The sequence below is a fragment of the Saimiri boliviensis genome, chromosome 1 (assembly GCF_048565385.1).
Source record: "Saimiri boliviensis isolate mSaiBol1 chromosome 1, mSaiBol1.pri, whole genome shotgun sequence".
NCBI classification, from domain to species: domain Eukaryota; kingdom Metazoa; phylum Chordata; class Mammalia; order Primates; family Cebidae; genus Saimiri; species Saimiri boliviensis.
The window spans coordinates 218,700,876-218,723,741 of NC_133449.1; the positions used below are offsets into that span (position 1 = coordinate 218,700,876).

At 35.9% G+C, this 22,866-nt stretch overlaps 1 protein-coding gene across 4 annotated transcripts in view; it reads right to left on the reverse strand.

The window, feature by feature from the left end:
• Positions 1-22,866, reverse strand: part of ADGRV1 (adhesion G protein-coupled receptor V1) — a 583,497-nt gene that overhangs the window by 452,281 nt on the left and 108,350 nt on the right. For 3 of the 4 annotated variants that reach the window (XM_003920760.4, XM_074383775.1, XM_074383777.1), the window contains exons 26-34: positions 19,934-20,014; positions 18,114-18,253; positions 15,692-16,301; positions 9,311-9,526; positions 7,648-7,863; positions 6,708-6,952; positions 5,012-5,193; positions 3,084-3,895; positions 661-870 (exon numbers count right to left, since the gene is read on the reverse strand). In XM_003920760.4, coding sequence (XP_003920809.3) covers positions 661-870; positions 3,084-3,895; positions 5,012-5,193; positions 6,708-6,952; positions 7,648-7,863; positions 9,311-9,526; positions 15,692-16,301; positions 18,114-18,253; positions 19,934-20,014 — 2,712 coding nt within the window. The remainder of the gene's footprint in view (positions 1-660; positions 871-3,083; positions 3,896-5,011; positions 5,194-6,707; positions 6,953-7,647; positions 7,864-9,310; positions 9,527-15,691; positions 16,302-18,113; positions 18,254-19,933; positions 20,015-22,866) is intronic. The other variant, XM_074383772.1, reaches the window with a different exon arrangement.

Here is a 22,866-nt window from a genome sequence, read left to right on the forward strand (position 1 = left end):
AAAAAAATTAGCCCCCTCTATGCAAAACTCTACATATGATGTAAAATATTAGGTGAGAATTCAAGAAAATTACTGTTTTCTAAGGGGAAAAAAAGAGACTTTTATAAGGTTTTCTAGTTTGGCACTTTGTTCATAAAATATACAAACATAACATAGAATCCAGGCTAAAATATTCACTGATTATAAACTATTACTTGTTTTTAACTGGTTCCCAGTGTTCCACTGTTTGATACCTACAGCTACCATTGAACATACAGTATCCTCGCCAGTAACTATGCTAAGCTCTTCACCTTTATTAGCTCACTTAATCCTCACAAAGAAACCTATGAAGTAATATTTTGTATCATTTAACAGATAGGAAAACTAAGTATTCTAGGTTTCGCTTCCTTAAAATCATACCAGTAGAGCATGGCAAGCTAGAACATGGTATTAGTTTGCAAGGCTCCTAAATCTGGTTAAACAGTTCATTATAAAGCCTTCTCCCAAATACGGTTCTATGCAGATTAACACACACACACACACACACACACACACACACACACACACACACACTTCAACAAAATAATGAAAGGGAAAAATATTAGAAGTTTTAAAGAACTACATAAAAAACAACATCCATGGAAAAGAAAATGGATATGCTTAACAAAAAAAGGAACACACCTTCATGGCCTATGACAGATCTGGAAGCTGTCAGGAAGCTAACAATTCCTGCCACATTGTCATTGGCCAAAATGTTCACTGTAACAGTGTTGGAGCTTGGCAAAACTTTACTTCCACCTTCGGTGTACACCAAACTAACTATGATGCTTTCGTCATCCTCTGGTTCAGAGTCATCCAAGATGGTTAAAATGACTGTCTTTTTTGTTTCACCTATAAAAGCAAATGGAATAAAAACCAAAGTAACAAAATCACCAACACAGAGAACTCAGAAAGACCCAAAATAATTTCTATTTTTAAAAGTTAAGTAAAAATATGAGTGAACTATAACAATTCCACATCATGGGCAACACAAGAAAATTTTGATGATTAGATGTCTATCTTTTCCCATGTCAAACACTGTAGAGCTTCATTAATGAAGACATTATGGAGAAGGACATTTTGAATTATGGAAATGTTAAAAGGTAGAATTATTTCAAAGAATCATGGCTTTACTTCCTGGTTTTTAGCCAGGAACAGTGACCTAGCTAGGAAAAGAACTTCAAAGGTATCTTCTGTTTAGAAACAACCCCTTTTAGGAGAGTGGAGTCTCATTCCCATTCTGGCATTACTATGATCATTTTAATCAGATATTCAACACAATACCTTCCTGAAAAACCAGGGACACTTAGGGAATGGTGGTCAAAATGAGGAACTAAAAAGGGATGTCAAATTCTGAGCAAAAGAACCACCCTGAATGAAATGCATTTTTGAGTAACTTGATGAGATGACAGCATCAAGTACCAGTTTCCAGGAAGTAATACAAGGAAGAAACGAAGCAAAAGAGGAAATCAAAGGGACATGTGACAGCCACAAAGTCCAAGCAATCTACTTTGCAATTTGATCTAGTAGACAGGGCACCACAGAAAGTCCCTAAATCAAATAATGCTTCTACTGTTTAGCCTATTTATTTTCTCCCCACTTTCTGGAGAGAGAATGAAAGAGTGAGAAAAGAAAAGGCAGGGAAAAGGAGAAAGGAGATTAAATGCATATTCTCTCTTTTGTGAATCTGGTGCATTTTCATCAATACAGCAGTGTCAAGATTGCTTTAAGAGAGTGCATTATCTAAGAATCTAAGTTAGTTATAGCTATAAAATAGAGTCCATTTTGTGTGATACTAAGATTAAAATTCATGGTAATACTAATTTATATAATGCTATTTCTTTATATATAACTTTCTTTGTAGTTAATAAAACCACTGGAAAATCTAACTTTATATTTCCCTTTCCACTCCCTCCTCATTACATTTTCATTATTCCTTTTTTGAAATATAAAAGTTACCAATTACTAACCTGTTCCCATCTTCGGTCAAGCATATCATATTCCACTAAATCCTCAAATCACTGACTAAAAAATAACCATTATAAAAATATTTTATAAAACTTTTTAAATTTACTCTAAAACATCATGCTTATTATATGTTTCAAAAAGCACAGTATACATGTACCATGACCTCTAATTAGTTTCCAAAAAAAAGTATATGCACTAAAAAGTTAAACAACAATACAATGAATTGTTCTAAAATATGGAATTATGAATAAAGTTTCCTTTGTTATATATTCTGAGGTTTTTAGAGTATACATTATTTTTTCAATCAAAAAACCACTATGTTTTTTAGAATTTTGTAGAATATATAATTGCCCAAATGAGGATTTAATCAATAATCTCAGTAAAGATACCTTTCCCACACCCAAAGAAAACTATTTTAAGCATACTAATTTTCCCAATTTTAAACAGCACAGGAATCAACCAGTCCTGAAAAAGAACCATTCAACCTGATCCTAATTCTAATTAGCTGGTCAGGTAAAATATCATTATGTTTATGAAAATTTACAATAGTGATCTCAAGTGTAGGCACACTATTATAAATTGATCTATCACTAGGATTAATGTACTACAAATGCAGTTACCAAAGTTTATGCTTTTACTTACAAATTATTTTCACTGATTATATATCCTGATTTGTTATGAAAATGTTTATCAATTAACACTCATTTTCCTAGCTACCACTGCTTCTTACCAGCGTGCGTGGTTGTAGGTACATGGCTCATTATTAAAATTTCCCTTACAAAATTAGAACTTGCCTTATAGTAGCCCTTGTGCTTTGTTAAAGACACTACTATCAAACATAAAGGGACAAAATTCACATATTCCCAAAAAATCTATTTTTCAAACTAAAAAGTTACATATATAGGGTTATACCAGGCTATGGATGTCATGTTAACTATTAACAAGCCAGTTAACTTCTATTTTCTTCTAAAGTCAAACCACATTTTTATATATTAACCAGAATGTACACAGTAAGAATTCCTATAAACTCTGTCATAAAAATTGACTATGATGACTTCACCAGGGGCAACTGAAATCCATTTAAAGCCATCACTTACCTTCAGCAAAAGTCAGAATCTCTCCAGCACCTATAAAATCTAAACCTTCAGTAGCCGTTCCACCAACAACACTCCATTCAACTGCCACTTGACCTAAGCTGCCCCCTGTCCTGTGTATCATCAGCTCCACCAAGGTTTGGGGCTGCTCCTGAACTTCAACAAATGAGCCATCTTTGGAAGTATTAGGACTAATACCGTAGATCACAAACACTCCAAAGGCATCACCGTTTAGTGCTATGACAACCGTAGAAGTATTTGGCTGTCCTATGGTTGGCTGATTTTTCAAACTGGCTGAAATGTTCATGAGGTGTACTTCAAGAAGAGAAATTAGAAAACTCTCATCCATCTCTGGGAAATCATCAGGAAGAACAGACACTGTGAGATTTGTGAATTCGTCACCTTCTAGCATTACGGCCCACTGCCTTGTCACAGGCTCATAGTCACTGCCAGCCACAGCCTGACCACTAAAAAGAGATGCTACCCTGGTCATGTTTTTCTTGTAGGTCCAGAAGTCTGAACTGTTGACAGCTGGGCTGATCCATGATGTCATCCAAAAACACTGGGGACCCTCAGAAGCACTGAAAAATGAAAATGCTGAGCAAGCATGTTCTTTAAGGCACAAAGTGGCACAGGTATACTGGGGCTCCCCCACGGCAGAGACATTCACCCAAGTTCTCCAAAGTGGGTCAGGTACCCCTTGAATTGGCGATTCATAGTAGGACAGTAAATCTTGACCTTCCTCAATTGCAAGAGCCACTACATCAATGTCAGAAGTACTGTAGAACAACAACAGCCGACCAAAGTGCCCTCCGCTAAAATGTGGAGTGACAATTAAAAGACAAGTTAAGCACTCAAAGTTATGACACATAGAGAAGAGGAATGCTGATAGTGGTTTTCAATTATTTTTTTAAAATGTTTACAAGTCGTCGTACAAACACAATCCTGTTTCTTAATGACACTTGTCTCCCAACATTTTGTTTGTCTCATGTAAAGAAACCTTGCTAATTTTCAATAAAACAATACTTATTTTTAACCAAGCTATGAAAATATTTTCCAAGGTATGGCAATTCAGGGCTTCAGAACAAAATTACAAAGTTAATTTGTATTGCCATACTTAACTGAAACAAAGTAACAATGATCACAGCATGACTACATTTTGAAGAAATGTAGTAACAGTCAGCCCTCCTTATCCACAGATTGTACATCTGTGGATTCAAGATTGCAGATCAAAAATATTCAGAAAATAAATAAATAAACTTTTAAAACCAGTCCAGTATAGCAACTATTTACATAGCATTTACATTGTATTAGGTATTATAAGTAATCTGGAGATGATTTAAAGTACATGGATGGCTGTGCAAAGGTTATATGCAAATTTTATATTTTATACCACTTTATATAAGGGGAGCATCCAAGGATTTTGTTACACCCGAGGACCTTGCAATTAATCCCCTGTGGATACCAGAAGGGTAACTGTACTTTGCCACAAGTTCCCCAAATCCTGTTTTCTATTTCTGAAGGAGCTCAGTGAACCCAATGCTGCTTCACAACAACAACAACAACACACACACACACACACACACACACACACACACACACCCCAAAAACAAAACCTGAAAATCACCTCTTCATACATCATACAAATGTTCTTTAATTTAGAAGCCAGTATATTTAAGTACTAATTGTAACAAATTACAGATTAAAGCAGTGATGTAAAATTTATTACCAATTTCACTAACAATACGTATGGTAAAGGACAGGTTCTTCATACTAATAAGCATAATTCAATTAACAAATTAAATAACCTACAAAATAATTTATGATATAGAAAAAACTCAAAACCTAAATTATTTAACTGTGCAAGGGATCCTTCTCCACCACACACAACTCTCATCACTCCCACAGATGCAAGTAGCCATCTCATATACCTTCGCCTGACAGTTATGTTAGCACAGGAACTTCTTTCCAGAGGCTCTTGAACACGAAAAACCGTCTGAAGAAAGGCTACTGTACCATAAGGATTATCATTGGCAGGAATAATAATATTTGCAATTCGATCTAACCCAATAGTACCTTCACCAGAGGCATCAGTTAGTTGCACCTGGATAATCTAAAAACACAGTGAAAACTTCCTTAACAGCATCACAGTTCTGAAATTAGAATAAAAACGATTCAAGGGAAAAAAATCAAACATTTACATGCAAGTACAAGAACAAAATGTTATGAAATATAAATGGACTCAAATAAATCCCCCAATTACACTTACAAACCCAGCATGTAACAAAATAACTCATCATCAACATTTAATAATAGAACCTGGTTAGACGTAAGAAATATAGGTTGTTTAAACTCCTTAATATTGTTATATAATCATCTGACTCAATTTTAAGATCCCTGTTTATTTTTACCATTTCAATAATATGCCTTTTATGTCCTATACTTTTAAAAAAATCTGAAATATACATTTTAATGGAGAGTTAATATACTATGCTTTATTTCCCACATTATCTTAAATAAAATTCTTTGACAAAATTTAAAACAAAAACATATTGTAGTATCACTCAAATTTAGAGAGAAGAGAAATGTGTTATATATGCTAATTAATATCTAATATTTTAGAAGTGAAAAATGGCACAATTCACATTCAAAATATATTGTATGAACTTATAAAATTTTCTACTATTAAAGAATAAAGGCTATTAAAAGTAATTTTATGAGATCTAAATTTTAATACTTGAATTTCATACAATAAAATTATTTTCAGCTATTATATGTTAGTGATTAATTTTTCCCGATACTCTACTTATATTTGCCAACTTGCTGCTTCATCATGGAAAGGAAATACCAGGAAGATGTATCTAGCATGGTATTCTTCATATAGTAAATTCTCAACAATAGTTGAAGAATAAGTGAATGAATGAATGGAAAACCACAATAATATTAAGACTGACTGGCTCACAGCCAAGCCAGAAGGGAGTGTAAATATAAATTAAGAGTTTATACAGAACAGGCCAGGCACATTGTTTCATGCTTGTAATCCCAGCACTTTGGGAGGCCAAGGAGGGTGGGTCACCTGAGGTCAGGAATTCAAGACCAGACTGGCCAACATGGTGAAACCCTATCTCTACTAAAAATACAAAAATTAGCTGGGCATGGTGGCATGCACCTGTAATCCCAGGTACCTGGGAGCCTGAGGCAGGAGAATTGCTTAAACCCGGGAAGCATAGGGTGCAGTGAGCTGAGATCGTGCTATTGCACATCAGACTGGGCAACAAGTAAGAAACTCCATTTCAAAAAAAGAAAAGAGTTTATACAGAACAAATGTATAAATTATGACAGATCTATATACATGTATTTATCCATTTAACCAAAATGTTGAACAATACAATGTAATTGTACAAAAAAAGTCTTATAGTAGTAAACTGGCATATGTATACAATTTATTTCTAGAATATTCCTGCTTTTGTCAACTGTAAGGATCACTTTCACACTACCGTAGTTTGAACATTCGTGTAGGAATAATTTATTTGACATCCTCTCCAAAATGTCACAACAGCCATCTGTTCTAGTCACTAAGATAAGGTATGATTTATAGTGTCATTCTATACTAGCCATTCCTCTCACCTCTTCAATCTCCGGAACGTCGTCAGCCAGGACCTCTAACAACAAGGTTTGAATGGTTTCCCCAGGGGCAAAGGTCACATTACCTGAGACAACTCGCAGGTCGCCAGTAGCAAGCTGTCCATTAATGGTGGCAACCCACTGAACAGTAACATTGCCAAGTGTCCCAGAATTTCGAATTATTGGCAGGTTTACCTTCACTGAGTTAAACTCAGGTTCCTCTACAGTAAGTTTAGTAATCTGAAAACCTGAAGGGTAGACAGAGCAGAGTTAATCTGAAATACAAAGTGAAACAGAGATATCATAAAGTTAACCAAGCACTATCCTATGGTAGACTTCTTTTCCCCCTAAGCAATCTAAGTAGCTACAACACACAAAAACCAGAGTAACACATTGTGATACAAATTGGTCATCTTTCACAGTGACAGACGCAGAAACCACAAAGCCCACAGGCTTCAAGTCTATACCAGACATGAGTGACAAGTCCAGCGAGCACAGAAGCTGAATGCACAGTGCAAGCTGTTCCAGAGGGGCAGTGGCCATTTGGCTCCCACGGCTGATGTTATGCTAGAAAGGAGCTTGATATTGCCACATTTACTAATTATCAAGAAAGCCCAGAAATCCAAATTTTTGTGTAAACTTCTATAAATTATTTTTTTTAAAGAATAGCCTAAGACTCACAAAACACATATAGTAGGCAGGTCTGACCCAAAAGCCAATAGTATGTAACTTCTCTATATATACTAAGAGACTGATTTCTTTTTTAAACAATCACTAACCACTGCCAGTGACTGTGCACAGATGTCCTATATGTCAGTAACAGCAGGTTAAGAAAGAAAACATGAACAGATCAATTCTAAGTCTCTAAAAGTAAAGAAAATATCATTATCTATGTTCTGTACATACAGACAAGTCAAAGAGAGACACAAAATAGTCTTCCTACCAAATAATCCATAGGGGTCATCAGAGGCCTCAATAATAATGACTGCCTCTGTTAAAGACCCTAGTCTGGCTCCTCCTGTTGTTTCATTCAGCAGTTGCACAAGAAAAGATTCTTCCAGCTCAGGATAGATGTCATTAATGATATATATTGGCACAGCTTTACTGGTTTCCCCTTCTAGCAAGACCACATCTGATGAAGCTATACTATAATCTTCACCTAAAAGACCAAAAGTAAAATGCTAAGACTTCTAAAATACGATCATAAACATTCTATATACTAGGGAAAAATTATTAGGTATCAAACTTTATAGATCTACTTGGAAATACTTTTTTGAGGATACTGACTACAATTATTCTAAGCAAGAAGACTTTTACCCCTCTCAGTAGAAAAATGGGTTTGACAATATTACAAAATAATGAAAAAGACTTCCTAGGGGTGTTCAAGTTCATTCCTTCACCTTCAGAAAGATGTATACATATTTGGTCTATTTATACATATAAATAGAGAGAGAGAGGGAATCATTCATTACATTATAGCCCCACCCTTATCTACAAAAAAAAAAAAGTGTACTTTTAGAAGAAGGAACAGAACCAGAATTGTAATGTTACTGGAGAGACAAATTATACCACTGCACAGATATGGGCATGCTAGCATCATCGATTTTACCGCTGGATGCAAAAATACTTTCTTACATAGTTGGATTGAAAGCCGCTACTGAGTACTGCTCAGGATGGCAGGGGCTTTGTTTTCTGTTTTTTGTTTTGTTTTGTTTTGTTTTGTTTTGTTTTGTTTTGTTTTGTTTTAAATGGGTGGGAAAAAGAGAGACATTTCCTAGGAAGACTGGAGTCTAATTACCTATAACACTGACAAATTCCCACCATCTGTGAATGTGTAAGGTCCTCTAGAGGCAGCCAGACATTCCTAAGAGCAACCCCAGCCCATACCAGTTAGATATTAAATGGGCCTGGTTTATTGTCTTTTCAAGCAAGTATTATGTCCAGATGATTTATTTTTTAAAAATCAAGCATAGCGTCCCATCCATTCACACTCCTGTTCTTCGAGAGCACACAAGAAAGATACTAACTGAATACTTCTCAGGCAAATCTCCCTCTGCATGCTGGGACTGCACTATCAAAGTAGGCAGTTTTCTAATATATGCATCTAGCAATGAAGTAATTTTGCTTATACATAAAATAGTTAATGCTAACTATTGCCTCTTCCTTGCTCTTCACAAATAAATAAGCAAGCAAGATAAAGGGATCCAGAGACAAGGCTGCTGCCAAGCACTGAAAGCATGTCACTGCCCATTTTCCCCTGCATTCCTCAGCAGTCATTGACATGTGCATCCCTTTCAAAACTGAGTACATGCAGAGGAAGGCAGTGATTTCCTTGGTTTACTTTTCATAGATTTGTGCATATTTTGGTCTTTATAGTTTTTAAATTCACAGATAATTTTGCCAAAACATTCTGCAAAGTCTACAAGTTCAGTGTCATAATTATATAAAAACTCTAGATTTGTCCCTCGAAAAAGATACAAGAGTATTTCTAGTTTTCTAGTTGATTATCCTAACTGCATCTTTGAGAGACTTTATTAATCAAGGATACATGTCCCTCTGTGTTTATGTCCTACTGTACGTACTGCTTTTTAGATGTCTTTTCTTACCAGCTATTGCAGTTATTGGCACAGCTTTAAACTTCACAGAGACATCTGCAAATGTTCCTCCTGTTCTAGACACATTGATAATGGGTCCAACATGATTTTCTGCCACTCTGACAATCGGTGCTGAGAGCTGAAGAGTTCCAAATGCATCATCATTGGCAATGATAATTACTTGGGCAACAGTTTCTACCTTAGGCCCAAGACGTGGAGAATCTAGAACTGAAAGACAGAAGACCCAAATAGAACAAAGAAAGTTATCAAAATTCCAATAACTGGCCAAAAGTGATCAACAAACCTCAGCAAGACTCCATCCCCTAAACAGGACTCTCATTTGGGGTTTTCCCTCTACTATTTATATTTAAGAATATGTATTGCTTAATATGCACCAGCATTAATGTAGACATTCGGGATTCAAAAATAAACTAAACAGAATGTCCTGGCTCTCTTGTAGCTTACACTCCAGAGAAATTTTTATTATAGAATTTATAGCAAAAGTAGAGAGATCCAAGATGGCTGATCACTAGCAGCTCGGGATTGTAGCTCCCAGTGAAAGCGCAGAGAACGAGAGGACACCACACTTTCAGATGAATTTTTGTTGCTCACGGACCAGGAGATTCCCAGCGGAGGAGCCCCACGGGTCACCAGCGTGGCCGGCGCTGCGGTTTTACCAGCGCCTCAGCGTGGCGGTTCTTGGTGCAGAGTAAACGGGACTGGGTCCCCTTTTGGCCGATGCTTGGAGCTCCGGGAAGGCAGAGTCGCCTGTTCAGCTGATCGAAGGACGGACTCAAGAGGGAAGCCAGACTGGAGAATCCCAGGCAGAAAAGCACCATCAATCTTAACCCCGCTGTTTTAGCTGGCGTAGTGGGTTGCTCAGATTCCGGCACTGGGAATCAACTAGTTGGACGTCTACTCAGAAACCTAATTAGAAAGTCGGTAATCATAAAGATGACAGATGGATAAATTTATAACAAAGGGAAGAAACCAGCCTAAAAACGCTGAGAATACCCAAAGTCAGAACGCCTCTCCCTCTACAGGGGATCACAGTTCCTCATCAGCAACGGAACAAGGCCTGATGGAGAACAAGTGTGTTCCATTAACAGAAGTAGGCTTCGGAAGGTGGATAATAAGAAACTTCTGTGAGTTAAAAGAACTTGTTCTAACCCAATGCAAAGAAACTAAGAACTTTGAAAAAAGGTTTGACGAAATGCTAATGAGAATAGACAATTTAGAGAGGAATATAAGTGAATTAATGAAGCTGAAAAACACAATACGAGAACTTTGCGAAGTATGCACAAGTTTTAACAGCTGAATTGATCAAGCAGAAGAAAGGATATCAGAGGTCGAAGACCAACTTAATGAAATAAAATGAGAAGGCAAGATTAGAGAAAAAAGGATAAAAAGGAATGAGCAAAGTCTTCAAGAAATATGGGACTATGTGAAAAGACCTAATCTACATTTGATAGGTGTACCTGAATGTGATGAAGAGAATGAATCCAAGCTGGAAAATACTCTTCAGGATATTATTCAGGAAAACCTTCCCAACCTAGCAAGGCAGGACAATATTCAACTCCAGGTAATACAGAGAACACCACAAAAATATTCCTCAAAAAGACCAATCCCAAGGCACATAATCGTCAGATTCATCAGGGTTGAAATGAAGGAGAAATGGGCAGCCAAAGAGAAAGGTCAGGTTACCCACAAAGAGAAGCCTATCAGACTCACAGCAGATCTCTCAGCAGAAACCCTACAAGCCAGAAGACAGTGGGGGGCCAATATTCAACATCCTTAAAGAAAATAACTTTCAACCCAGAATTTCATATCCAGCCAAACTAAGCTTCATAAGTGAAGGAAAAATAAAATCTTTTGTGAACAAGCAAGTACTCAGAGATTTCATCACCACCAGGCCTGCTTTACAAGAGCTTCTGAAAGAACCACTACACATAGAAAGGAACGACCAGTATCAGCCTTTCCAAAAATATACCAAAAAGTAAAGAGCATCAACATAATGAAGAATTTACATCAACTAATGGCCAAAACAGCCAGCTAGCATCAAATGGCAGTATTAAACTCACATATATTATTATTAATCTTAAATTTAAATCGACTAAATCCCCCAATCAACAGACACAGCCAAACCCCATCGATATGCTCCATCCAGACCCATCTCACATGCAAGGATACACAAAGACTCAAAACAAAGGGATGGAGAAAAATTTACTAACCAAATGGAAAGCAAAAATAAATAAATAAACAAAAAGCAGGAGTTGCAATTCTCACCTCTGATAAAATAGACTTTAAAGCAACAAAGATCAAAAGAGGCAAAGAAGGACATTACATAATGGTAAAAGGATCAATGTAACAAGAAGAGCTAACGATCTTAAATACATATGCACCCAATACAGGAGCACCCAGATACATAAGACTTATAAAGAGACTTAGACTCCCACACAATAATAGTGGGAGACTTTAACATCAATATTAGACAGATCAACGAGACAGATATCCAGGACTTGAACTCACATCCGGAACAACTAAATTTAATAAACATTCATAGAACTCTCCACTTCAAATACACAAAATATACACTCTTATCAGTACCACGTCACACCTACTCTAAAAGTGAAGTAAATCACTCCTCAGTAATTGTATAGCATTTCACAGGTTTAAATGAAATAGTGGTTGGCTGCTTGTTTGTTATTTTCTTCCCTCATCTCTTCCTGTCTCCATTATTAAGCACAATTATTGGCATAAAAAAGGTTTTCAATACCCATTTTTAGACTGCATTTTAGCCTGGGCAATAAAGCAATACTCCTGCTCTCTCTCCCTCTTCCTCTTCCTCTTTCTTCCTCTCCTTCATTCTTTATTTTTATTTTTATTTTTTTAAAAAAAGAATTTATAGCAAAAGAACAGTAACCTACAGAAATATTTTAATATGTATTGAAAAGTTATCAAAAAGGAAAATATCATTAGAGTATAATTAACCATCATTTTACATAATATTACAACAGATGACGAAATCTACAGAATGATGCTCTTCTAATTGATTCGCTATGCCATTAAAACAAAACAGCATTTCAGTTACAAAATTGAGAAGGAAACTAATTTAGTTCCTTGACCCTCAAAGACTAGGTGCAAATCATCATACTCTAAATACTGCTTCACCTTCTTCCTTGACAAACCTGTTCTGCACTGCCCAGTCCTAATTAGTACAGTCACTAAACTACTTTGTTACTATGGTCTGAAGCTTTGTGTCCCCCCATCCCAGAACTCATAAGTTTAAATCCTAATCCCTGTGGTGATAGTATTAAGAGGTGGAGCCTCTGAAGGTTATTAGGTTAAAGGGGTGGGACCCTTATAAATGGGGTTAGTGCCATATAAAGGAGGCCTGAGAGAGACAAAGACCCCTCAACGCTTCCACAAGACCCAGGAAGGAGGCCGTCACCAGACACTGAATCTGCTGGCACCTTAATCACGGCACTTTCCAGCTTCCAGAACTGTGAGAAATAAATTTCTTTTCTCAGTTACCCAGTGTATGGCAGTTTGTTACCCCAGTGGATGAATCCACTCATCCAGCAATCAGAGTCAGCCTCAAGACTGCATCAACCCTGTTACAATGGAGTGTTGTAGATAATTTTAAAGCTCCATTCTTATTTTTACTGATTTCAGAGAGAGCAATACTTATTTTGAAGGCATATAGAGCCCTCCACAAACTGCCTGATTTTTCTCAGTTCAATTCCAATAGCACCCTTGCCAAAACAATATTAAAAAATAACCTTTTAACACAAATGAAACAAAAACAAACTCTTACTATTTTTGAGTTCATATTCAGAATACTCTCAAACAACCATGGTATTTGGAAGTATGTGATTGTGAAAAAATTTAACATTTTCAAAGTTTAACCTAAACGCTGGTAACAACACTATTTAATTTCAATGACATGAGCCCAATTATGTCACAGTTAAAATCATAAACTACGAATCAATATAATACAATTAACTTCAACTAAATTAGGAAAGAATGGCAGTAACATAGACAGTTGCAGCAGCAGGTGACATTTTCTGAGTGTGGAACTACATGCCATGTATTGTTCTAAGCACTTTTTGCGTATTAAGTAAGTCATGTAATCCCATACCACATCCATTTGGTAAGGAAGACTGTCTATAGATGAGGAATCAGAGGTACAACAAATAAGTTGACCAAGTTATCTAAGGTCTTAGATGAGTACCTGTTGGACACAACCCAGGGGCATTCTCTGAGGGTTTGCCTAATCTCCAGCTCCGTATCTATAAGTCCTTACCAAACCAGATATATAACCTTCAGTTATCCATGACTATTTATCTGCCCTATGCCCTTAGCCAGGTGCTAATAGCCAGTTTTCCCAGACTGCTCTCCATAATCATGAAAATGGATGATTACACTCCCAGTAGAGCAGCAAAGACCCTATTAGGTCTTAAATCAATTTTGGCTATTAAAATCTGAGTCAGTATCATACAGATTAGCACTTAATTGTTCTTTAATTATCCCACATCACAGCTTTATACCTATTCTGAACTGCCCCATGTATGTTACATGGTTCAAGAAAAATACCAAGCATGAAATTTATGTTGATTGCTTCTTCCATTCCATAGCACATATTCTGCTTATACTATCTTATTAATAATTGTTCATGTTTGTAAAATGCTTACCATGCAGCAGACACTGTATTTTTACATATACAGTACTGCCATATTTAATCCTCATATTTCTATATCACATGTAAGGAAACTGGGGCTTAAAAAGTCTATGTCCAACAATTTATTATTACATACTGGAACATAAATTATCTGATGCCAAGGGCTGCAGCTAATAGCCATTGTGATATGTGATACTCCCTCATGGTTTTATTTCCATGTCAATAGACTGTGAGTTCCTTGAAAACCAGACTATATTCTAAAATTCTTAATAAGACTAATTCTTTAGTTTTATCTTAATTTCTTTGTAATTATAACTGATCCTAAATCTTGCTTTAAAAAGATGTCAAGGTGGGCATTGTGTGTGAGGATGTTTTACCTTGTAACCTTAAGATGTAACATTATCAACTGTCCTATAAATTTTTTTCTATAACCCTGGACTGCATTTACATTGTGGGCAAGAATGCTGCTCACCCTACACAACATATTCATCCAAGTGTTACAGTAAAGTGAAGAAGCTTACTTGTAAGAAGTAAGCTTACACATGGCAGAACACAGTCAACATACAGATCTTGGAATCTTACATTTTAGGCTATATAATTACATTTTCTTAAAGAAGGTTTTACTTGTTTTCCTAAATACATTGTCCTAAAATTAATATTGAATTAATATCACTAATCTTTCTTCCTTTATCTGTTTCCTTATTCCAGATCTACAGTCTTCTCTTTATTTAAAAACACCTTTCTAGAGCTATAGGTCTTCCTAGAAAGATGTGACTAATGAACAAGCTGTAACATAATAGCTGCTTTCAGCTCTACAAGATCCAGTCCTGCTCCCCATCCATACCCAGTCCACTCCTTCTTCAAAGCCACTGAGCCAAAATTCCAAGGAGAGTGGCCACTACTTTCAAGCAGAGGCTGCTACACCAGATCCTCTGCCCAGTGTCAGTCATTCCTCATTCCTCATTCATATCCCCCCTCCTCCACTAATGGGAAATATGTATCCACTGATGATGATCCACTGATGGGGGATATGAATCAATCCACTGATGATGATCCACTGATGGAGAATATGAATCCACTAATGATGATCCACTAATGAGGTATATAAATGAGGAATAAGGAGTGACTGACATTGGACAGAGGATCTGGTTCAGCAGCTTCTGCTATAAAGTAGTGGCCATTCTCCTGGGAGTTTTGGCCCAATGGCTTCTCAAACCTCACAGCAACCTAAAAATTTTCACAATTTCTTACTGCTACACAGCCCTGTCCCCCTTCCCTCATGCAGTTGCCAGCGCTACATGCTTCTTGCCAAAACAAAGAGCTTGTGTTGGTTAGAGAATCTTCCAGAAGTAGATCAAGATGAGAGAGGCTTGGGCTGTTGCTACTGAGACTTTCCTTGGACTCCTCAGATTGATTCTAAAATGTTTTGAAAGTTACAGTATACAGCACAAAGTACTAAAGGTCAGTTACATCTGGATTACATAGGAGCTTTTAAAATTTAGCCTCGGAGTGTAATTGACTTTTAGAACAGAATTTCTAAGAAAAAAGGTGTCCAGCTTCCAGTTGCCTTACACGTAAACTGTTGTAAGAGGACACTTTCAAAGTTAGAGTTTACTATTTTTTATATAATTGTCTATTATATCAAATTTAAAGTTTATTGTTTTAGGATTCTGATGGCTAATAACAATAATAACACACTAAGGGATACTTACTTGGACGACTCTGTACTTTTGCTATTAAAGTAGAGTTGAGTAGTTCGATAAACACAGATTCAGACCTTTCTGGCTCATCATCATCCAAAATTGAAATAGCTATTGTTGCCTCACTCTGATTAGCTCCAAAAATAGCGAATCCAGAAGCTGGTATATAGTCTCTTCCTTGAGTTGCTCTAGCTAAATTAGATGGAAAATAAGGTGGTTTTTCCATATCATCTAGTGTTGCATATGAGACAAGGACTTTTCCCATGAGGCCTTTCAACCTTATTATTGATAGTGTGACATTCTGGGTTGCTTCCTCGACTTTAACAGGTCTGTTTTTCTCAGAAAAAATGAACACCCCATATGGATCATCATTAGCCAAAACTATTAATGTGGCATTAATATGAACTCCCAAAGAACCACTGGAAACACTGAGGATTGACACAGAGAATGCCTTATCCAGTTCTGGATCTTCGTCAGGCAATACTTCCACGGTGATATTGGCACTCGTCTGCCCAATCTCAAATGTGATGTTGCCAGAAGTGAAGGCAAGATCACCATCAGGATCAGAGTCTATGTTCCAATGCAGAGTCACTGGAGACAGAGTTCCATGATGTCTTATAACCTACAAAATATTTAATATTAAAACCTATTAGATTAAAATCAGTTACTTAGAGGCTTATACATACGTTAATGATAGCAGCACAATTTTATTTTATGTAAGTTCTTCTCCAGACTACAAGACTGTTGCGGGCAGGGGTCATATATTATCCATCTTTGAAGGCCCACAGAGAGTCCTACAAATGGAGGATATTTTAAAAGTCTATGCTGAGTATAGTGGCACAGGCCTTAGTCCCAGTTACTCAGGAGACTGAGACAGAAGGATCCCCGAAGCCCAGGAGTTAGAGGCTCCAGTCAGCTATGATGGTGCCACTGCACTCCAGCCTGGGCAACACAGCAAGACCCTATCTCTTAAGAAAATAAACAAACCATCAAAATAATAAAAATTTCAAAAGTGATTGCTCATTGAAACTATAAATTGATGAAAAAATGTAGCTTCTATTTAAATTATAACTGTCTTCTGTGTATCTTTTATTTTATCCCCAATAAATCAAATGTGATTAACAATGTATTACATTTAGGCACACTCATAAAAGTTTTCAAAACTACAAAATGATATGTATTTCATTGTAAGGAATCATATCATTGGTATGTATTTTTCAGAAAAGTACATACATAAATGGTGCTTTTCGGAAAAAGTGAGCTGTAAAACATTTTTAAAACAAATCACATTTACTTTTATCTTCAATATATTATGTAAACAAACTCACCAAAAAGCATATTTGACCGAACATATAAGAAAATACATTTAAGAAAAAAGAGAAGCTTTTGTCAATAACATATTAAGAATGAAAAGCTTAAAAATTTCTCCAAGTAAATCCCAACTAAGAAATTTTCATTTGTTCTTGAAATATGGTTACATCAAAATAAAATTAGAGACAGCAATTTTATAAAAATTGATCTTTTCCCTTAATGCTTATTTTCTCCTTCCTGAGTCATTAGTTAGCCTTTCTAAGGTTATTCAATTTATTGCAAAACAATCTATTGAAAATCTGCCATAATAGTACAGCAGGATATGTTTGAGTGATATTTCTTCATTATTCATATGGTAGCTAAGCAGGCAGCTAGCTCCTGTGAGTCACTGAACAATGAATCCTTCTTAATTTCTACTGAAATTTTAAAAAAAGAGTAGGCACACAAACACACACTCATATCATATAGAGTTATTATTATTGCTTGTTCACAAATGTTTCGGATTTTTCTTTCCTTATGGGAGAGAGACAAGATAGGATTACACTTCACCCATTGATATTAGGCACGGCCATGAGACCTGCTTTGACCAAGGAAGTTAAGTAGAAATGATGTAAATTACTTCCAGAAAGAAGCTATAAGAGCTGATATGCTGTTCTTCACAACCACATTTCCCTCCACCAAGAAGATAAAAACACCTGCTGAGATATGGCCGGTTCCTAAAGGGACTGGTAATCAGAGCCCCTTGCTAACTTAAGTTGGACATACACATACTACGAATGAAAAACAAATCTTTGTTGTATTAAGCATTAATATTTTAGAGATGTTTGTTACCACAACCTATCTGAACTAACACAAAAATATACATAAGATAAATACTTATAGTAAAGCTCCATTTTATTCCTTAAAGGGTCAAAGATCCTCAGAACTAAACAATGACTCCACGTGCAATATTAAAAACAAAAATAAATCACTGTTCAATTAACAATTTGTATTGCCTGTGTCAATAGGCTCATTCCCCTCAGCCTACACAAAATAAGGAAAACATAAAAAACACTTTCATAACACAGTACAGTTTATAAAACAATAGAAAGTGTCTAGAAATGAAGGGAAAAAAGGTACTCACATTTAATACAACAGTGCTACACCCATCTTCTGGTTCAGTTCCACTGACAAAGAGTGACTCACGGCTAAATTCAAATACGCCATGAGCATGGTCAGAGGCTGCAACTGTCACTAGAATTTGGGAAGCCACTCCGAGACTGGCTGCATGAACAAGTTCCAACAGATAGAAAAAAATATGTTAATCAGTAATTTACAAACCAAAGGAAAAGCCAAGAAACAACTTTCTGAAAAGAGTTCTTCCATTCACTGAGTACATTCTAATTTGTTTTAGAAAGAAAGGCAGACACAAATGGGTGCCACATATATTCATGCTTTTATGACCTCTCTCTACTTTGGCACCAATGTGATGTACAAGTGCTGTACATGCACTTGGAGATGAACAAGGAGAACTTGTTTTTCTTTTTCTTCTCTATGAAAGAGAACATTCTTCCACACAGAGTATATGAGGAAGGTCTCCCACGCCCTTTGCTGACCTCAAAAGAACTTGGGCCAGAACGACTCTTACTTTCATGAAATAGTAAGTAGTTTTCCTATGATTTTAATTATTCTGGCTGAACAGATTCTTGGTTTCCAACGTGCATGAATTCTCTGCCTATTTTTTCATCATGTGATGACATTATAAATCTCTCTCTCTTGATCCTAAATAGTCCTAATCTGTAGCTAAAAAGACGTCAAGATCTAAAGAGGCATTTCATTTTTTCCTAAAAAGTATGTTCAATTTTTATGTTGCATTAATGTCTGCAGACTAGAAAATGAACAATTCTAAAAGTAATAGAGTAATTAATTATAGCAGTTGCATGAGGCATTGATGGAAGTTAGGGAAGGAGAGGACGAAATCATGAATTCTGACACTAAAATATAAAACCTGACATTATGAAAAAAGAAAGATTTGAGGATTAGAAAATGTTCTTCTTCAAGAAACAAATATTCTAAGTATGATTTTATATATGAAAAAATATTTAAAGTAAAAAACTAAATCATGTTTATATATACATTTCCTTCAGAAGGCACCCTCTTTTCAATATTACCCTCATTAATTGCCAACTATCCTTCTATTCATTTTCTTCCTAATTTATTTTTCCCATTTTTTTCTTTTTTTTTTTCTTTGAGACAAATTCTTGCTCTGTCACCCAAGCTGGAGTGCAATAACACAACCTTGGTTCACTCAACCTCCACCTTCAAGTGATTCTCCTGCCTCAGCCTCCCAAATACCTGGTACTATAGGCTCACACTACCACACCCAGCTAATTTTTCTATTTTTAGTAGAGACAGGGTTTCACTATGTTGGTCAGGTTGGTCTTGAACTCCCAAACTCAGGTGATCAGTCTGCTTTGGCCTCCCAAAGTGCTGGGATTACTCCCCATTTGGTTTCATTAAATTTTACATATAAAAATCCATATTTCTTTTTGTACAGAAAATAAGTGCAATGTATTTAAAATGAAAATACATATTTTCTATTGACCTCTTTTTAGGTATTTGAAGCTATGCAAAATGTTTCCCAACAATCATTTTTATAAATGACATTCAAGTGAAATTTCTATCACAATTAGAATCAGGAAACTGCATTAGGTTCATACAGGAAGAAGAGCTGGATTTTGGAAGCAGAAAGGGATATGATTCTGACTTGATCCTTTTCCAGCTGGGTGACTACAACATGGAGCAAATAATACTTTACAAAGTTGCTGTGACAGTTAATGAGATAAAATACATAAAGTACCTATGCATAGTAGCTGTCAATAAGTGGTTAGTATTGTCTCTAAAATGAGAAGTTAAAATAAAAATATATAATTTGATAGCAAGGACCTTAGAACAGCTGCTTACCACGTTTGTGAATAGTCGGAAGGAAGAATTCCATGTCCCCATCACCACTACCACTTCCATCAACCCTAAAGACTTCAGCTACTTCACAAGGAGACACAGAGACACAACCCACACAACACACATTGACACAATGAGAAAATTGAGAGCTCTTATATCAAGCAAAGAGGAAAATGCAGTAATAACAATAACATGCATTCTTCTATAGAAAATGGATCATTTTAAATAGTAAAGTTACAGCAGCAGTCAAGCTATCAAATTATCAAAATTTCATTCATAGTTTCATGAAATACCCCATGTAGATTGTAATTGTTACTTCCCATTTCTGCCAATCTAGTATTATTTTTCAATTTTCACCTTTTTACAGCAATGTAAATTATTTTCTAATATCTTAGATATTTAAAAAATATGTATCTGATTATATAATCATACGCTTAGGCCTAACATGTCTCTAATAGTCACCTTACCATTCGCAACAACCAGTTCAATATTGGGAAATGCATCTAGCCTTTCCTTCCAACCAAACATTCAAATCCCCAACAAATTTATTTACCATTCTCAAACTTGATCACCCTCTGGCTACTGACATTGTGGAAAGAGTCCTGGACAAGCTGTCTAAAAATTCTGCTTTCCTGGCTGTGAAAGATGCCAGCTGTAAAAATTTCAGCAAGTCACTAAACTTCTTGGTATCTCAGTTTCCTCACCTATCAAAGGTGCTATCTTTTATAGAAATGTTGTAGCTATGGTTTGAATGTGTTTCCCAAAGTTCACATATTGGAAATTTAATCACAAATGCAACAGTGTTGAGAATTGGGACCTTTAAGAGGTGATCAGGTCATGACAACTCTGCCCTCATGAATAAATTAATGTTGTTATCCTGGGAATGGGTTCATTACTGCAAGAATGTGTGTCTTGTAGAAGCAAGTTCAGCCCTCTCTTGCCCTCTATTATGCATGCTCTGACCATGTGGAGCCTTCCACTACGTTATGATACATCAAGAATGCCCTGCAAGATGCAGCCCCCCAATCTTGGGACTTTCTAGCCTCCAGAACTATGAGTCATGTAAAGTTCTAATGCTTATAAATTGCCCAGTCTGTGGTACTCTGTTACAGCAGCAGGAAATAGACTGAGAATTGTAAAAATCAAATAAAACAATGGAAAATAAATAGTATTATCAAAATATAAAATACTTTGGTAATAATAAAGAGAAAATGGTTATGCCTTCCCCTCTAATACGTCTTGTACCCCAACCATTATTTTACCAAATGTTTGCAAACAAAGAAGATAGGAAGGGCATTGATGACAGCAATATAAAAGAAGGAGAGTAAAAATAGCAAAGCCACATTCATATGAATGATCTTCTACCAATATCCTTGATTGACATGCTAGTTGAAGATCTTCCCTCTCTTTTCTTTTTGCCCTGTGTTTTTGCCCTGTCAATAGGACTGGGATATACCAGATATGAGAATTTATGGCACCCAGAACCTGAAATCATCATACAGACTTAAAAGGCAAAATGGATTTCCAGCAAATATCTGGTACATGGCTTTGCTCCCACATTATGTGGAAGTCCAACACCACCTATGCTTTGGCTAGCATAAGACATTTGAAAGAAGCTCAATACCACATACACTTTGACTAGCATATGATATCTATTCAGGTGTGGATACCTTATGTAGAATCATCAGTTTCATCAGTTTTATAGTCAAAAAGCATGAAGTAAGTCCTTGACTCTCCAAAGAATTTAGCCCTATAAACTACTTGACATATTAGACAGTCCCTATGTATGAGTCCAGGAGTAGAGGTCATTGAATAAATTCTTTTTCCTCCAATCCCAACTCACTAAGAAATAAATCAGATTTTCTGCCACTACTGCTTCCTACGAAACTGTAAGGTTGGTTTTCTAGTGAGTATTCAAATCCAATTAATATATAACAACATATATTCTAAAGATATGGGGAGAAGTTTCTCAATAAAATCACAAGTATCACTATAAGTGGTCATAACACAAGTATTATCATCTCAGTAATATTTCATGTTCCATTATTAATCAATATTAGCTAATGGTCACTAACATTTTCTCTTTCTATTATATAAGGATTTTTAGCTATAAGTGATACAAAGAGCAACTTTTCAAATATTTTATAGTAACCTTTTTAGTAATGCAAATAGTGATTTGGAGATGCAAGGATTTGTCTCTGGAAGACAAGAAAAGCTGGTAATTTTATATGCCTACTGGACAGGTCATACAGCACACTTCTACTGTTTTATGCATTCAACCAAGCTCAGCACTGTTTAACCATTTCCCTGCTCCCACACACTGGTTGGCCTCCTTGCTCTCACCTGAGATTTGGCAACAAAGGAAAGAAAAATTTTGCATATTTATCCCCAAATACCTACTTTATATATAAAGACAATTTTAATATTTCAGTCCTACCAATTTTTCTTTTGGATGGCTTATATACTCTGGCTTTCTTCATCAAAATAATAAATAATAATGAGATACTGATACCAGGTTTTGTAAAGGAAGGGACTGTCCTGATAAACACCATATCATCTCTCAACTTCTTATACTTATAAAGGTAATACAATGCATATCATATGTATTCCATAACACTCCCAGTACCACCTGATAAAACACATGAACACTGTTGCAAAGAAGTGTTCCATCTAATTGGGATAAATACTACAAATAGCCTCACTTAGTCTAGATGAGTTTTGTCATAAAATAAGTTTTTACTCCAAAAACCCTTGATAATCAGAGCTTTCTGAATAGCAGAATTGAAATTAAGGTATTGTTGACCTCTTTTATTAATAATCATCTCATAATAGATCATCCAAAAGGACTAGATTTTACAATGTTATACCTGTAGATAGCTCTAACAGAGCTACAGCAAAAAATGGAAAAGACAGAGGTGATCTTAACTGTAATTTGG